The 19,274-nt window shown below is 33.4% G+C and overlaps 1 protein-coding gene across 13 annotated transcripts in view; it reads left to right on the top strand.

The window, feature by feature from the left end:
• MIPOL1 (mirror-image polydactyly 1) overlaps window positions 1-19,274 on the top strand; it is a 258,182-nt gene that overhangs the window by 180,802 nt on the left and 58,106 nt on the right. For all 13 annotated transcript variants that reach the window (XM_039856509.1, XM_039856511.1, XM_039856520.1 and 10 more), the window contains one exon: window positions 12,236-12,466. In XM_039856509.1, the coding sequence (XP_039712443.1) occupies window positions 12,236-12,466 (231 nt within the window). The remainder of the gene's footprint in view (window positions 1-12,235; window positions 12,467-19,274) is intronic.

The raw sequence follows: 19,274 nt of genomic DNA, 5'->3' as shown, positions 1-19,274 counted from the left end.
TTGAGAAGCATCAAGAAATACTTTTGACAAAGCAGAAAGCCAGAAGTGTATTTTCTGGGAAGCAGGAAAAGAAAGCATTTCCAGCAAGAACTGGATTCGGATAGGTCAGATAAGATCAAGATTGAAGTGTTTTTAATATTTAGCAACCAGATCATTAGAGCAGTATCTGGACAGAGCAGATTGCAGAGTCATGAATTGAAGTTGAAAGATGATATGACAGCAAGCACACCTGGATTCTAAAGAAGGTGATCCCAAACTAGGTCTAGGAGAAATCCCATCTTTAAGACCAGACTGGAATATCTGTAGAATTTAGTGAGTTCAGAATCACTGGTAGAAAACAAAACATCTTTATAAATAGTATATCGAGCCGATGTAACTAAAAGATGAGTTCTAGAACTTTATTATATTTCCTAGATTTGAGCCATGTTTTCTTGAAATTCCAGAGCTGTTCCACTCAGAAGGAGCAGAGTTGAGTCTACCAGTTAGAGGCTGTTTGTCCTATCAGGTAATGGAGATACACAGAACATTCCCTAGCCAGAGCAGTTGTTTTTTTTTTTTTTTAAGGCAAATCTTGTTACCTTCTCTCTAAAATCCCTCAGTAGCTTCTCATTTGCCTTAGGACAAAGACCAAATCCTTTCTCTTGTTCCCAAAAGACTTTATGTGATCTAGACCCAACCACTTTTTCACTAGTCTCTGAACACTAACACTACTTAACTAGGCTCCAAATAGCAACCCAGCCATCTTTCTCTTATTGTAAGGCCTTCACACATGCTCTTCCCTGTGATTGAAATTCTTCCTCCACCCTTCTTCTAATTTTATCTACTCATCTTTAAATCTCAACTCTAATATTGCTTCCCTTCTTTTACAGCATTTGTAGTAATTTGAAGTCTGTATTTAGTCACCTCTCTAACTCTAGCTCTAGCAAAGTGCCCAGCACACAAGTAGTTTTTCATTTATATGAGGTAAGGAAGCATTCCTGAGATGTCACAATGCAGCCACTCAAATCCAAGTAAAACAAAGTACATGCTTCCAATATGCATGTACTGACTGAACCCTATACTCAACAATTCAATTAACCAGCTAGCAATTCAGCAACAGCTGTGTATCAGGCACTATGTATTTGTAATGGTTTCATAAAATGAGTTTATTTATAACTCGTGTCCGAGATCTGTGTTTATCCTAAGCTGCACATAATGTGAAAAAAAAAAAACCTATATATTTAGTAGGACTTGATTTGCTCTTCCTAAGGGAGTTAATTAGTATCATTAATTGAAAATATTCACCCTGTGTAGGAACAGTTGGTTATTTGCTGTTTTACATTTTTAGTATAATCATTTATTTATGCAGGTGGTATGGGGCATAATTTTCAATAGTTGAGCAAATTGCTCAGCTATTTGCTAAGAAACCAGCTACTGAGAGTGTGTGCTAAGCTCCTCAAAAATCTTTTTGCCTAGAACTGACCTTTATGCAGGTGAAACTCCTCCTTAGTTACTGTTTTTAGATAGGGTACTCCATCTCAGCAGAATTGGATGACAAATCATGATATTTGGCATTTAGCTAAGCCTCAGCATTGAGAGATCACTTACATCTAGAAGTAATTTAATCCAACCTTTAATGTTGTACTGGGATTTCCTCTACACCATTTCTAACAGATTGTTCTTTAGTGGCAACATAAATATAATAATACCTGATCATAGGTAGGACTTATGACCCTACCTGATATACCCTCCTGTAGAGGTGTTTCAATTTATCACTTATAAACTGTAACACACATAACTGAATTCAATTATGATTAGCTCTGATTTGGACACTTTATACCATTGTTGGCCATGTGTGCCCTTTTTTCTTTGTTATCTCATGTCACTTTTCACTCCTGCTGAACATATAGTTAGCTTATATTCACTCCTACTCTGCATGCTGAGGAGGCAGATAATTAGTAGACTTTATTAGAACAGTTTAGATTTATAGTATAGATAGTACAGAGTTTTTCTATACCTCCTCCTCCCACACACACAGTTTCCCTTATTATTAACATCTTTTATTGGTATGGCACATTTGCTACTATTAATGAAACCATTATGATACATTGTAAAACTTAAAGCCCATAGTTTACATTATGGTTCACTCTTTGTGTTGTACAGTTCTTTCTACATATCCGCCATTACAGTATCATACAGAGTAGTCTTATAGCACTTAAAAATATATATAGGCTTCACCTTTTTACCCCTCTCCCCCTTCTCTTGAACCCTTGGAAACTACTGATCTTTTTACTGTCTCCATATAGTTGGAATCATACGGTACGCAGCCTTCCAGATGGGCTTCTTTCAGACTTGCTTCTATCACTTAGTAATATGGATTTAAGGTTCCTCCATGTATTTTCATGGCTTCATTGCTCATTTTTTTAATCACTAAATAGTATTCCATTACATGGATGTACTACAGCTTGTTTTTGCATCCACCTATTCAAAGACATCTTGGTTACTTCCAGTTTAGGGAAATTATAAATAAGGCTGCTATAAATATTCGTGTACATCTCATTGTGTGGACATAGGTTTTCATCACTATTAGGTAAATACTTAGGAGCACAATCACTGGATCATATGATAACATTTATGTTTAGCTTTGTAAGAAACTGCCAAACTGTCTTTCGAGTGATTGTACCATTTTGCATTCCCAGCAACAATAAATGAGAGTTTCTGTTGTTCCACATCCTCACCAAAATTTGGTATTGTTACTTTTTTGGATTTAGCCATTCCAATGGGTGTGTAGTGATATCTCATTGTTTTAATTTGCAATTCACTAGTGATTTATGATGTTGAGCATCTTTTCATATGTTTATTTGCCATCTTTATTTCTTCTTTGGTTAAAGATCTGTTTAGATTTGTTTGTCCCTTTTTTAATTGAGTGGTTTGTTAATGTTGAGTTTTAAGATTTCTTTGTGTATGTTGCATACTAATCCTTTATGAAATATGTGTTTTGCAATGATTTTCTCTTAGTCTGTGAATTGTCTTTAAATCCTCTTAACAGTGAAAAAGTAAGTTTTTCATTTTAGAAGGTCTAACATCAATTTTTTTTCCATGAATCTCACTTTGGGTGTTGTTATCTAAAAATTCATTACAAACCCAAGGTTACCTCAGTTTTTTTTCTATATTATCTTCTAAAGGTTATATAGTTTTGCATTTTACTCTTTAGGCCTATTAGCATTTTTGCTTTTTGTGAAAAGTCTAAGTTCTCTGTCTAGATTCATTTTTTTTTTTCTCTTATGGGCATCATCTGTTGAAAACAGGCTATCCCTTGTTTGTTGAATTGCCTTTGCTCCTTTTTCAAAGATCAGTTGACAATATTTGTGTAAGTCTATTATTTTTTGTTGCTCTATATGTCTATTCTTTCAACAATATAATGCTGTCTTGATTGCTTATGGTCTTATCGCAAATCTTGAAATTGGGTGGTGTCAGTCCTCTAATTTTGTTCTCCTTCAGTATTGAGTTGGCTGTTCTGGATCTTTTGCCTCTCCATATAAACTTTAGAATCAGTTTGTCAACATCTACAAAATAATTTGCTAGAATTTTGATTGGAATTGCATTGAATTCATTGATCAAGTTGGGAAGAGTTGACATTTATTAATACTGAGTCATTTTATCCATGCACATGGAATATCTCTCCATCTAATTAGGCCTTCTTTGATTTCTTTCATCAGAGTTTTCTTCATATAGAACCTATACGTATTTTGTTAAATTTATATCTAAATATTTCATTTTTGGGGTGATAGTAAATAGTATTGTGTTTTAATTTTAAATTGTAGTTGTTAACTGCCGCTACATGGGAAAGCAATTGACTTTATATTAACCTTGTATGTAGCAACCTTGCTGTAATTGCTTATTAGTTCCGGGGGTTTTGTTTTTATTTCTTGTTTTTGTTGAGTCTTTTGAGATTTCCTACATAGACAGTCATGTCATTTGTGAACAAAGCCAGTTTTATGCCTTCCATCCTAATCTGTCTACCTTTTATTTCCTTTTCTTGTCTTATTTCATTAGCTAGGATTTACAGTACTGTGTTAAATAGGAAATGTGAGAGGAGACATCTGATCTTTGGGGCAAAGCATTTATTTTCTCCTGTTAAGTATGATATTAGCTTCAGGTTTTTTGTAAACGTTCTATATCAAGTTGAGGAATTTTTTCTCTATTCCTAGTTTGCTGAGAATTTCTTTTAGCATTTTGGCAACAGCTGCTTCTGTGTTTATTGATGTGATTAAATTATTTTTCCCTTTAGACTGTTTTGCGATGAACTACATTAATAGATTTTTTAATGTTGAACCAGCCTTGTATACCTGGAACAAACCCCACTTGGTCTTAGTACATAATTCTTTATTTGTTTTATTGGCTTTGATTTCCTAATATTTTGTTGAGGATTTTTACATTTATATTCATAAGAGATATTAGTTTGACAAGTTTTCCTTTCTTGTGTCTTTATCTGGTTTTGATATTAGGATAATGCTGAACTCATAGATTGAGTTAGAAAGTGTTTCCTCTGCTTCTACTGTCTGGAAGAGAATGCAGAAAATTGGTATCATTTCTTCCTTTGATGTTTGATGAATCCATCTGGGCCTGGTGCTTTCTTTTTTGGAATGTTACTAATTATTGATTCAGTTTCTTTAATAAATAAAGATTTATTCAGATCATTTATTTCTCCTGTGTGAGTTTTGATAGTTTGTATCATACAAGGAATTTGGTCCATTTCATCTAAGTTATTAAATTTATGGATATAGAGTTGTTCATAGCATTCATTTATGATCCTTTTAATTTCCCTGAGATCAATAGTGATGACTTCTCATTTCTGATATTAGTAATTTGTGTCTTCTCTCTTTTTTCCCCCCCTTGGTTAGCCTGCCTAGAGGTTTATCCATTTTATTGATTGTGATAGGCCAAAAATGGGCTCTCAAAAGATATTCACATTAAATCACTGGAACCTTAAGAGTGTTACCATACTTGGCAAAAGATGTGATTAAGTTAAGGAATTTGAGAAAAGGAGCTTATCTGGATTATCAAGATAGGTCCTCAATGCAATCATATGTCTGCTTATAAAAAAGAGGCAGAGGGAATTTTGAGAGAGACACAAAAAGGAAAAAGTTATGTGAAGAGATTGTAGAGATGCAGCCGCGAGCTAAGGAATAAATACATACTCTTTTTAAATGCCCACAGAACATATATATACAAAGATAGATCATATTCTGAGTCATAATACAAACCTCAATTAATTTAAAAGAACTGAAATCGTACTGACTGCAGTAGAAACAAAACAGAAATCAGTAACACTTGGAAACAAATCTTCAAACACTTGGAAACTAAACAAAACATTTCTAAATAATCCATGAGTCAAAGAGGAATTCTCAAGGAAAAAAATTTTTAAATACGTGGAAGTAAACAAAAATAAAATTCCAACGTACCCAAAGTTATGGGACACAGCTAAAGCAGTGTTGAGAGGGAAATTATAGCACTAAATGCATACATTAGGAAAATTGGAAATGTATCAAATCAACAATCTTAAGCTCCTACCTCAGGAAAAATAAATGCAATGCAAGCAGAAGGAAGAAGATAACAGAAGATGAACATAAAACCTCAGAGAAAAGACACATTGCCAATATCAGGAGTGAAACAGAGGGTATCACTGTAGACTTTGCAGACATAAAACTGATAAGGGATTACTATGAACAACTCTATACAGATAAAAATGGCAATTTAGAAATAATGAACCATTTTCTCAAAAAACATTGACTATTTATACATGCAACAACCTGGATGAGTTCCCAGAGAATTATGCTGAGTGAAAAAAAAGACAATCCTAAAAGTAACCTTCCATTTATATGACACTCTTAAAATGACATTATAGAAATAGGAAACAGCTTAGTGGTTATTAGGGTTTAAGAAGGGAATGGGGATGATAGGGAACTCAGGAAACATGAGGGATCCTTGTGATAATGTAACTGTTTTGTATCTTGACTGTATTAATGTCGATATCTTGGTGGTTCTGTTAATACTATAATTTTATAAAAAGTTACCATTGGGAGAAAGTGAGTTAAGGACCCCAGGGATCTTTCTGTATTATTTCTTGCAATTGCATATGAATCTACAATGATCTCAATACAAAAAGTTTATTTTAAAAATATTCTCCAAAAATGGAATAGACTGGAATATGGGTGAGGGAAAGCGGTAGAGCATATATATGGGGTCGCACATTAAGATAAGGAGAAAAGGAAGAGAAATAAAATTGATCTGATTCTTTTAATATTGCTAGAGCCTGCTTGTTCAAATGGAGCATGTAAGCAATGATGTTCAATAAACACTTTTATATATCCCTCCTATAGAGAAGCCACTGTGTGAGGCCCAAGAAGAAAACAAAGAATAAAACACACTCCTTTCCTTCAGTAGTATTAGGCTCTAGTAGAGAAGATAAAACAAGTATACATTAGCTATAAAGGATAGTAGAAAGTGATGAATGTAATATAAGGGATGTAGAAAGGGTATGGGAGCTTAGAGGAAGGAGTGTCTCCTTGGGCAGTATATGGAGCGTGACTTCATGACAGGTGTGACAATTCATCTGGATCTTGTGTAGTGATATGGTGTAGAGAGGGATAGAGAAAGAGCATTCAGCTTGAGGCAACAGGGTGAGCAATAATCCAACGTGAAAAGCGTGAGGGCATCTTCGAAGAACAGTGTATGTTTCCATTGGGCCCGAACAAAAAGTTTTCATAGGGTTGGTGGGAAGAAGTCTGAAATGGAAAGTAGAACAGAATTTTCAAGCACCTTAGATGTCAGGCTTTGACTTGGGACTTCAAACTAGAATACCATATCCAATGAAATTACCTTCAAAAGTGAAGGAGAAATAAAAACTTTCTCTAACAAACAAAAATTGAGAGAATTTGTCATCAGTGCACCTGCCTTACAAGAAATGTTAAAAGAAGTTCTTCAGAGAAAGGACAAATCACATAGGTTAAAAACTCAGACCAAGTTAATTGATGCAGTAAACCAGGAAGTAAAAACAGACACTGTCCTCTTAGAAAATGTATACTTAGGACAAGGTAGCACATACTTCTGCCTTTCATACTTACTTTGTCTTTATTTATTTTAATTCAGTAAAAACAAGCCAAACCTGTCCCCTCTTTTTTTTTTCCAGAATGATTTGAGAATGTTATCAGTAAGTGATAAAGGTTAAGAAAACTGATTTACTTCTCTCCCAATTCATGAAAAACCTGTAGAAACAGGCAGTTGTTTTTCATCGAAGTATTTATAAAATGTCTATGTATTGTATAAGATTTCATACAGTTAATTGTTTCTTTTAAAAGTCATGCATGTACGAATGCCTGTTCTTTGTCAGGTATTCTGATAGATATTTCCACATAGATAAGTCACCTCAATTTGTTTTCATGTTAACTCCATGAGATTTTTCTCATTTTAAAGATGAGGGAATTAATACCCAAGTAAGTAAAGTATTTTTCCCAAGGTCACACAGAGTGAATGACAGAACTAAAATTTGAATCTACTTCTTCACAATCCAAACCCAACATCTTTTCATCTCAGTTTTGGCATTTTTGACATATTAGACTGAATAATTCTTTGTTGTGGGAGGTTTGTCATCTGTAGTGTAGGTTGTTTAGCAGCATCTCTGGCCTCTATCCATTAAATGCTAGCAGCATCTTCCCCTCCATTTCTGACAACCAAAAGTATCTCTAGATGTTGCAAAATGTTCCCTAAGGAACAAAATTATTCCTGGTTAAGAACTATTTGTTGTTCTACACGGTGGTACCTTCCTTCTAAATTTTTGATCCAAAAATATTTATTCAGTTTTTATAAACAGCATATATAGAACATACTGTTGGTTGACCAGTTACTGTGAATAAGAGCATATTGTAGGATGATGAGTAAAGTGATCTCATGCAAGAACTTAAGTAATAGCTGATCATGGAGACAAGAGAGGAAGCCAGGAAAAGTACCATCACAACTTGGTTTAAATGGAAAAGTACTTAGTTGCAAAAATAAGCTAAATTCATATGTGACATTACAGTTGAGAGAGAGAATTCAACAAGCAGGTAAGCAGACAAGCTGAGGAGAACATAAGCATCTGCAAGCAAAGCATAAAAGTGGGTCGGAAACCTGAAAAAATTCCAAGGTATATTAAGCTGAGGCAGTACAGAGAGTCAGGGACCAGGAAAACAGGACCACAGACATGACAGAATAGACTAGGAGACAGTAAAAGAAACACAGAAGCCACTACAGAAAGGAAATCTGTTACATGCTACTTATGGATATAATGCTCACTGAAGGGCGTTCTCAACCTTGGCCTGCTGTTGGACTCAATGTGGTGAGCAGCACAGGAGATAATGTGCAGTCTCATTTTATGTGGATTTGAATTATAATAATACAAAAGTGCTTAGTAAAACTATTTTAAAAGTCTTACTTTGTATACTAAAGTAGAAAAATTAAATTCATTAAGAATCACAAAATTTTTAAACTAGAAGAGTGAATTGAAACTTTATAATGTTACCTCATTACCTTCATGATAATCAGAGATAAGTTACCATACTATGTCAATATTGTGTGAGCCACACTATTGGTTACGTGCTTCAAAAATTCTGAGAGTCATTTAATGGCTCTTCAGTTGTTGAGTCATCATTTATTCTTACCATAACTTAAAATAGTTTCCCCATACGGTGTCATTTAAGTACCAATAAATTTAATGCTATCATGCTGAAAATGCATCTTAAGATCAGTAACTTTGAAAAGAAGTTAAATGTAATATGATTCTGAAAAAAACTAAACAATGTGGCCTTGTCATCAGTTTAGGGAAGAGAATTCTGAAGGAAAGAAGCACTAAAACAAAAATGTGCTTCAGTCGTTATAGATTTATATATACTGGGCATACATCTCCTCTACTTCGCCTTTATTCCCATAAGAAAATTTCCTTAGAATTATAAACATTCTGACTTATTGAAGTTCTTAAGGATCGAGTTCTTTCCATAAAATAAAATTGCTCTATGTAAATGGAGTATTAGTATGTTGGAATGGGGAAGTAAATCACAAGACGAAACTGAAAAAACTACAAATTATTATAAGTTCTAAGGAGGGAAATGTTAAGGTTAATGAGGCAGAATAACAAAGAGAGAACATCAAAATTTATCTGAGAAAGCAGTATTTGTGCTGAGACCTAATGGATGAGTAAGAGTTTGTCAGGTAGAGGAGAGAAAGGCATTTCGAACAAATGCTGCAAGCAGGATAAAGCTTGATGTGCTTGAGAAACCGAACATCTGGCTAGAGATGAGGCAGTACAGATGATACAGGGCTTTATAGCCTATGGCAAGTAGAGAGGAGTGTTCTAGCCAGGGGGAAAGACTGTGGGTTCAGATTCTGGCTCTGTTAGGTGTGTGAAGTTAAATTACCTCTCTCTGTTTGAGTTTTGTCATCAGTAAAAAAGTAGTATTGACAGGACTTTTCTTAAAGGTTGTTATGAGGTTTAATGAGTTAAAATATGTAATTTGTTTTTATCATTTTTCGAGATTTATTCTGAGTGCAATGAGATGCTATTGCAGGATTTTAAGTGACATTATATAATTTATCTTTTAAAAGATCACTCTAGCTACTGCTTCAATTTGAGAAAATCTTGATGGGAATTTAAAGATTTCGAAGTCATTTTAAATGATAAGCAGCTTTTTGAGCTTGAGAGCAGAGTCCCAGTCACAGGTCTATCTGAGAGAAAAATCAAAATTGGGTATAAATTTGCCACAAAGAAAAAAAAAAATTAAATGATCGAAGACTAAGAAGCGATCAATTAGAGAATTAAGTCAGGGTATCTTGATCTTAATAATGAAATTTTTAAAGCTGAATCATTAATTCTTAATAATTAATTAGTTAGGGGATACTGAAGAGTTTTTTGAATATCATAGACAAATGCAAAATTACCAAACTAAGATGGCCCACCGTGAGTTTTAAATGAGACCATATGTGTAAGATTAAATTATAAAGGAATGGGATAGGTTTAAGATTTTTACGTGGGACACAAAAAGCACTGCCATTAAAGAAACAGTGATAAATTGGACTTCAGTAAAACTAAGAATTTACATTCATCAAGAGACAATATTAAGAGAGTGAAATATCACCGCACACATATTGGAATGTCTAATGTGTAAAAGGCTGGTGGTCCCACTCTAAGAGAGCTTGTTAGAAGAACTGGAACTCCCAAACATTGCTGATGGGAGTGTAAATTGGTACAACCACTTTGGGAAACTCTATGCGGCATCTAAGAATCTAAACATATGTACACCCTACAGAGAAATTCTACTCCACAGTGTCAGTTGTATCTCAATAAAGCTAGGGAGGACAAAATGAGTACTTAGGTCCATCAAGAGATATATACAAGAATATTAATAGCTAGTAATAATAGTGAAATGGTTAAATAAATTGCGGGATATTTATATAACAGCATACTCCATAGTAATAAAAAATAACGAACTGCATGCAACAACAAGATACATACATCTCATAAACCTTATGTTAAGTGAAATAAGCCAGACAAAAAGTTCAAAAATAAGCAGTACTAATCTTAATAGAGGTCAGACTAGTGATTACTTTGGGGGAAGGGAATCAACGGGGAGGGAACACTGGGAGCCTTCTGGGTTTGTTCTGTATTTTATTCTTTACATTTTGTCCAGCTGAATAATTTAAATTGGTGCACTTTATGTAATTTAAAATGTAATTAACAATTACAATGTAAGTAATGTTTTAAAAGTAAACAATATAAACAGACTTGTCTTTTGAAAGGTTTTTGTTTCGTTTTTAGTTTCTTTCTTTCTTGAATTTTTCAAATAGACAAAGAGAGTGGACTGAAGAAAATTGTAAGTTGGAACTGGAGGGATGCAGAAAGCATTAAAGGAAATAGAAAGAGCAGGAGACAGGTATCTTTAGACATTTGGGTTGATAGAACTGAGGAGAAATGAAACGAGATCAATAATAAGGCGAAAACTAGAAAGAAAGATATACCTTTTTACACTCTACAAATGTGGCACCGTACACCATTCTTATTCTGATCAATTGACCACGGTTTAGCATCAGGCTTTCTTCATCAGAACTAATTTGAATCCTGAAGTGATTTCTTTTGGAATGCTAGCTGTCCCTGTTCCAAGTGTGTCTTATTTCTACATGACACCTTCTCCAAAGTGAGCACACTGAAATATCAGACTAGATATTCGGCCAGAGCTAAAGTTCCCTGACTAGCTTTTGGCAGCTTTAAAAGTTATATTACTTTCTTTCACTTTATCAATCTCTATTATATAGTTAGGTTGTTTTACTTCAGGTCTCCCATCGACATTTCTTTTGTATGCATATACTGAAGTGATTTTATTTAATAAAAAGAGAACATCTCCTGTGTGGATTTTAAATTTCCCTTATTAAATATTTATATTTTCAAAATGTCTTTATTTAATTGAGTGAGGTGCTTGGTGCCATTTCAAAATAACCTCAGGTGGTAGGTGTAATGACATATCAAAGATTTGACCTTTAGCATTTTAGGATTCTATTTATCTGCATTTTCCTCTGCATTCATTTAGTCTTAATTTATATGCTATTTCTCTGTATGATTTTATGAGTAGATGTATTTGGCATAAGATTCATTAACAAAAAGAAATATATCTGAATACATATTATTCCTGTGCAGTCTGACTAGTGATTTTAACTTCATTTATATCTCACTTATGACAGGTAAAAAAATGCTTTGTGTAAGGCCAATGGGTGTTTGTACAAACTTCATTCATTCTCATTAAGTGCTCAGCCGAATAGACTCTAGATTTACTAAACTGATGCCCATTCTTGTCTCACGTCTTTGCAGTCAGCTTATTATTATATTCTTTTATTTACCTAGAGATACTTTTTCAGTTATCTGCTATTCCTTTTAAAGAAAATTGACTGTAATATTTACATTGACATAATTAAATTAACATCATGCAGCATCCTCTTATATGCCTTGGTAGCATGTATAATCATTTGTCTGGGTAGCTTTCAGCCTCAAAGCAGAGAACTAGAATAATCATCATGTATAATATTGTGACATAAAAGTTACTTTTATATAAGTGTATCTTTATTGAGATTTTTAGTAATTTATATTTCTCACTGGAGATTTTTGTCAAATGAATTATTGGCCAGTCAGCCTACATATTTATGTTTAAAATTACTCATTTTTGTGTTTTCTCAGTTTACATAAATCCTTATCCCAAGAAGAAAATCTGAAGGATCAGTTTAACCATACCCTTAGTACCTATGAAGAAGCATTAAAGAGTAGAGAGAATATTATTTTCATCACTCAACAACAAAATGAAGAACTAGCTACCCAACTGCAGCAAGCTCTGACAGATCGAGCAAACATGGAATTAGAGCTTCAGCACGCCGTGGAGGCCTCCCAGGCGGCCAGCGACAAAGTTCAGAAGTGAGTAATATGATCTTGCATTATTTCAAAAGCACAAAACAAAACAAACAAACACACTTTCTTTTAGCAACTAAACAATATATTTATTATTCATGCTGCTGGTAGTTTAAGACAAAAGTTCATTGAGCCAAATGAACTTTTTTAGACTGCCTCTCATGTCCATATTTGGGATCAAGAAGCCATTTACTTGGGAATTATAGTTACTGTGTAAGAGCAAATCATTTTTATTTAATAACTGATCTTCATCAGTTCATGAAGGCCATACTATTAAAATCATCTTACAGGTAATAGATAAAGTTATTAGCAAGGGAAGAGGCAGTCAGGCTACCAATTTAACTCATTTAGCTCCACAGTAATCTTGCTCTAGTTGAAATCATCTGTAACCTTGTAATCTGAGACCACTAGACACAAGGATATGGTACAGTGAAATTAATTTTCATGTGTTGTTCTTCTGAAGTGTTCACTAACAGCTTTTCACAGTGCATAATTACATTTGCTTGTTTTCGTGTGATCTTTGCATTTTTATTAAAATTTAAATAAAGCTGCACAATCAGTCAGTCCTTAATGATAGCCAGCAAAATGTTAATGAATAACTTTTCAGAAAAAGGAGTCACTTGTTAATCTATGGGACTTGAACATTGTAGCAGAATTTTCTAAGGCAGTTTTAATGTAATAGGACTTGTGATTTTAACTGAGCCCTTCTTTATGTATTGTTAACAGTATTACATCATTCACATACCTAATTGCTTTTAATTTTTAAGATATGCCTTTTTCCTTTTTTTTTTCAGTTCCACAGTATAAAGAAGTAGTGATAACTTCAAGGTTTCTTATTTCTCACTACTTTTTATTTGAAAATAAGTCATCTCAACTATTTCTCCAGCATCTCTGAAATTATATGTTGGTAATAGCCCAAAGTTAGGTAAATCTATAGTCAAGACCATTTTAAAACAGATTAGGAATTATGCACATGAATCTTTATTATCATTGTACCTTGAAACTTGTGATTTATGGTATTATATTTTTTGTAGATTTAAAGATCAGGTTTATATTCAGCCAGAAATTGTATCCAGTTATTCATAATGTTCATTAATAATCTGAGTACACCAAGACACATTTTAAATTCATTTAATTATAAATTACAAAATAGTAAGGATCTGTCAGGATCTGATTTGACAGTCAGTTGCTTAAAGTCTACAAATAGTTACAAATTTTAAGTGTAATTACTTTTCTATTTTTATATATGTAATCCTTTAATTTCTATATATAACTAAAATTCTCTATAACAGTGTTTCCCGGAGAGCAATTAGATTCTAAAAAAATTTTGAAGATGTTGTCAACCTTTTGTTTTTTAGATCTCATCAACTGTCGTTATCATTTTGTAAAAGAAATAACTTTGTACACCAACATCATCTCAGATAATGCTTTAAATTGAATAAGTTTAACCCTTTGAAAAATTCACTATATTAACCACACAGATCAAAACTTTTTAACAGAATGGCACCAGTTTATGAACAGAGTTTAAAGGCAACAATTACGTCACTTACAAGAGTTAAATTTGAATTTAAATGTTAAATCTCTTATTCTAATTTTCAGCAGTAAGATCTAGATGAAATATTATCATGCTTTTCTTTTCATAATCAATCTGCTAATTTTATTTTTAATTGCCCTCAATTGGGTAGTGTATCTTTATTGCAGTTAATTCGGACCTCAGCCTATTCTGTTGGGTGTAAGAGGATAACATTCCAGGAAACCAATTTATATAATACCAATTTGTTAGATGGTATTATTATTCTCTAATCTGAAATTTCTGTTATTAGCAATTATTTTTGAAGCGCCTTTATAAATATATTAGTGTTCCGGGCAATAATTACAATTTAAACTAAAAACGTCTATATTTTCTCTTTTCCCTTCACAACCAAATTTCTTTTTTTCTTACAGTGATTATTATTTTTATTATTAATATCGGTCAATGTATGTTCTTAGATAAGATTCTTTTGAATAGGAAAAGCTAAAATAAAAACTAAAATCTACCCTCACTAGCTCAAGAAAAAGTTAGTATTGGGCGAGCTAAGGTGGTGACTGCCAAATTTTTTGAATAACTGATCTGTACTATCTCAAATTTTTCAATTCCCATTTACTCCTCTGTTGTTCAGTACACTATGGCCAGCTAGATATTATACTCAATTGTTGTTCTTAAGATGACCAATGATTTCCTAACTGTTAAATTCAATGCCCCATTTGTAATTATATTTTTATTATAAAACTGATATGATCATGGTAAAAAAATAAGTAAAGATGCTCATGTATCTTCAGCAGTATAGCCTATTGGTTTAAAAGCTCACGCTCCAGATTCAGAATGCATAGGTATGTGAACTTGGACATTTTATTTCAAAACACTGTGCTGATGTGGACAATAATATTTCTACCTCATAATGTTATAAGAATTAGATGAAATAATACATGTAATGCTTTTAGAACAGTGCACATTGCGTAGTCCCTCCTTCTCGTCATTTCAGTCCAAACTGCACTGTCTTCTTCAGAAAGACTCTGCCTTTTCAAGACTGAATGCCTTTTTATATGTTGGTCCCCTGTTTAGAGCCTTTTGCCTTTTTCCCCCATGAGAAACTTATTCATCTTATGAGATTCAGTGCAGCATAGAAAATAGAGACAGGCTTTGCAGTCTAGTGAGACAGACCTGTGTTTGAATCCCTGCTTTCTTACTTATTTCCTGTGAGATTTGGGGCAAATTACTTAACCCTCGGAAGCAAAAGTTCCTCAGTTAAAAAATTCAGACAAGAATACCGGCTTCGCAGGCAGAGTCGATGTGAGGAGCAAACTGGATAGCATGTAAAATGCCTAGTTCAGTGCCAGTTACTTTATCATAGGCATTCTATAAATTATATTATTAGCATCACCATATTCATCAAACTAGCAAGACCAGTTCGATTTCCTCTTCTCTACAAAATCTCCAACGCCCTAGAAAGTTAAATCACTCCTTTCTGTCGGATATCATAGTATTTTTGCTGAAAATTACTCCCTTGAAAATAAAAGCCTTCCCCATTTTCCTGTGTTTCCTGTCTCAGTTAATGGTCTTCAGCAATTTCAACACTGTCCTTGTTCCCTCACTCTTTCTTACCATTCACATTTACTTTGCCGGAATCCCTATTTTGTCTACTGAGTATCTCCTGATTCCTTCCACCCCATCCTCACTTGATAATTACATTAATTCAAGCCCTCATCATCTCTCATCTAGACTATTGAGATAATCATAAAACTAGTTTACATGCCTGTAACTCTCTCAAGGTTATCTTTCTCACTCCTAGAGTTGATTTTTCTAAAACAAAAATCAGATTATATTAACTTTCCTATTTAACATCTTTCAGGGGCTCTTCCTCTCCTACAAGTTAAAGTATAAACAACTGAGCATGACATATGAGGCCATCAGTAGCCTTCTCCCATTTTTCTGATATTATTCCCTACCACAATGTCTCTGCACATGTGCTTGCTTCTTTTTAGAACATATTTTTCCCTTTTAGTACCTGGCCAAATTTTTGTTACTCGTTAAAGTCCAGTTTAAATGTTATCCCTACAATGTTTCTTTATTATTTCATTCTTTATTGTGTTCACAATACTTAGTCCCTACCTTTATTAGAGACCTTAATCATCTAGGTGTTATAATTGTTTTGTATATCTGTTTCCTATCTACCCCACTCCCTGCAAAATTACCCATCATTGAACTTTCCCAAGACATGGACAGTGTTCTATTCATCTTTTTACTTCTATGTTCTCCAAATACTTGCACGATGCCTGCCGTAAGGTAGGCGCTTCATAATTGCTTATGAACAAATGAACTAGAACAATTTAATAGTGGGATGGAATGACAGAGCAAATTAAAAGCACGTCAAGTCAGGAGTACACAGGAAAATTTCAGATATACTTTGATCTGCTTTGAGCCCTAGATAAAATGTTTTTATCCCAACCCAGTACCCAGAGCTTACCAGCTTCGTAGAAAAGTATGGTCTTTCTTGCCTACCTCCCTTGCTGGCACCCCCATTCTTTTCACTCTCTTCAGAGTTAGGGTCTCTTACTTCCTAGTGATCAGCTTTTAACCCTTGTCCTAACTTGTCCACCAACTTCCGTTGAGTTCAATTACATTTAAAAGACTTGAAATCTTCAATAATAGTAGAGAGAGACCACATACTCTTTCTAATAATTGTAGAATTTTAAATTTGTAGTTTACTTTATTTCAGAATCAAAAAATTTCTTCGATTTTTTTAACCTATAGGAGTTAACTAGAAGGAGAAGTTGTACAGAACTAACATCTGTAAGTCAGTCAATATTTATAGGCAGATAGTCACTTACAGAGTAAAATGTAGTGAATGCCAGACCACATTACCCCAAAATAGCTTCTTGGCCCAGGTGTCATAAAGCCTGAAGTTTCACCAGCAAAAATTCATTCCCTTGGGTTAAGCATTACCGTCCTTATGTATGTCTCTTTAAAAAAATGTGTATACTTTTGGAAGAAGAGCACATTGTGATTTAGCTTTTAAATTGCTCTTTTGATGCACTTGGATGCACTTGGTTTGGGAGAGTTAATGTGGAGGTAGAGGGAACTAAAGAGCAAGTTAAAAGCACAGGAGCTTTGTAAGAAAAACTCAATAGTTTTGCCAAGGACCAGCCATGATTCTTCATTTGTTAAAGAGAGCACTGACACACTAATTCATTAATCAATGTTTTTACCATCACAAGAGATTTAAAATTCGGTGGTTATTTATGCTACATTTTATTTTCTATTTGTCTTTCCATCTACAGATATGTTTCTTATGGCCTAGAAGAAAAGTTTTCCAAAGGATTTTTAAAATATATTTTACTATACTTAACATGCCTAAACTACACATAGTTACTGAACATAAAAGTGTTTATGACTGGGCTTAAGAGATCAGAAAATCTATCAAAGATTTGAGTTTTGCAATGAAATAACTTTAGTCGCATGCGAGCTTTACTGTGGGCCATATTTACATGATATGATTCGAATTCCCTTATAATGAATATATTGCTATATAACGAATATATTGGACAAAAAAATGCAGGGAAAAAATTGTATACTTTTAAACAAATTTTCAAGAAGAAAGTATCACCTATTTAGAATTTCTTTCTATACCTTTCTTTTAAAAAATTAGTTACTTAAAAGTTGCATGTGTTCTGATAATTTTTAATTGCATAATTGAAGCGTCAAAGATCACTTTAAAACATTTTATTTTGAAATATAGGGCATACTGCATCTTTTGAGTGGTATTGACAGAAAAAAAAATAAAGTAGAACATGTAAAGCTAACAGAAAGTTGTTCCTGCCTTTTGGCCAAATACTGGTTTCTGTGAAGAAGTTGAGGTTACAAAGAAACTGTGAATTCTCAGCCTGGTTTCCCTGCTGATGAGTAAGAGCTGTCTGTAGTTCTCTTCGAGGTGTCAGGGGAGTCGCCATAGTGTCACACAAGAGTTCTTAGAGTAGAGCAAACATACTTTCCACAAACTCAGCTGCTTAATCTGTTTGCAGGTTGAATTATAAAACAGGGTGGACAACTCTGGGTACTGGGAAGGGGGAATGGGGCATTTCCACAGTTTCTTGATTTAAAACAGAAAAAAAAAAGCCTGCTATTTTAAAGAAAAGAAAAGCCTACGATTTTCATTAAAAGGCTTTACCAAACTTTTTAAGTTTTATTGCAGGCTCCAGAATGGGATTTTAACTGTAACGAAAAATAATTGTACTAAAATAGTCTTACATAGTCTAATATGAAAGACATCAGAGAATTTTTTCTAATTGCATTATCTTTTCATTAAAATTATTCTGTTTCTTGCCAACTTTACCTGTGATATTTTTCCTATAAGTTCTTGGTTGGACTATAAGTAGCAAGGTAATCAATATTAGACATGTCTGAACACTTTTAAATACTTGTCGATTGAATCCAAGAATAAGTTTCATAAATTCTCAACTCAGCATAAGGTTTAAATCAATGTTTAATATAATGCTGAAAGTTGACTTTGGTTAGTATTACTAAAAATGGGAGGATTTTAAACTTTTCTTAAATTGATCTTCAGAACGTTTTTTTTTTGTTTGAGAGTTAAAAGCTCTGTGAAATATGAAACCTAAATAAGTCAAATAGTTTATTTGTGAAAGTTTATGTACAGTTGAGCTCCCCAACCAGCTTTATAAGGCACATTCTAAATCTAGATCTAATCAGATATAGCTTTATTGTCATTTATATGTGGAAGGTGGACTCAGATGACTCCTAAGCAATCATTGTAAGGTGTACAGCATCTAACATGCTTAATTAATTCTCGAACACATGATAATGCTTTTAAGAATTTAATATTCTGGATTTGTAAATCATAACGTCTTTAAATTAAATACATATTTAACTTATGAAATACACATCTTGTTCCACTCTATCAAACAAGTATGTATTTTATAAAAAATCTAATTCCATTACATATTTGTATAGTGAATCCCCTTTCTCATCCATTGAGTATATAAAGTAGGTTTATTTAGAGCTAATTTTATTATATAGCAATACCTACCACGTTTGATTGATATATAATTATATTCATTTCTCTATAAAAACTAAAGAATTTGGGCTTACACCTTGCTTTAGGAAATATCCCCTTTTAACATGAAAAAGAAACATAATTTTAATTGTCTGGCTCATTCCTTTTTAACCAAGGAAGGATTAAGGTAGGATTATTAAAATTGGAGCCTAACCCAGAATTTGAGAAATTCCAATAAAGTGGAAACTGAAGGATCCCAGGCTAAA

Source organism: Pteropus medius, unplaced genomic scaffold (genome assembly GCF_902729225.1).
Source record: "Pteropus medius unplaced genomic scaffold, Ma_sr-lr_union100, whole genome shotgun sequence".
Classification (NCBI taxonomy): Eukaryota; Metazoa; Chordata; class Mammalia; order Chiroptera; family Pteropodidae; genus Pteropus; species Pteropus medius.
Note: the sequence above shows the minus strand (reverse complement) of the source record. Positions and strands in the feature narration are given on the sequence as shown.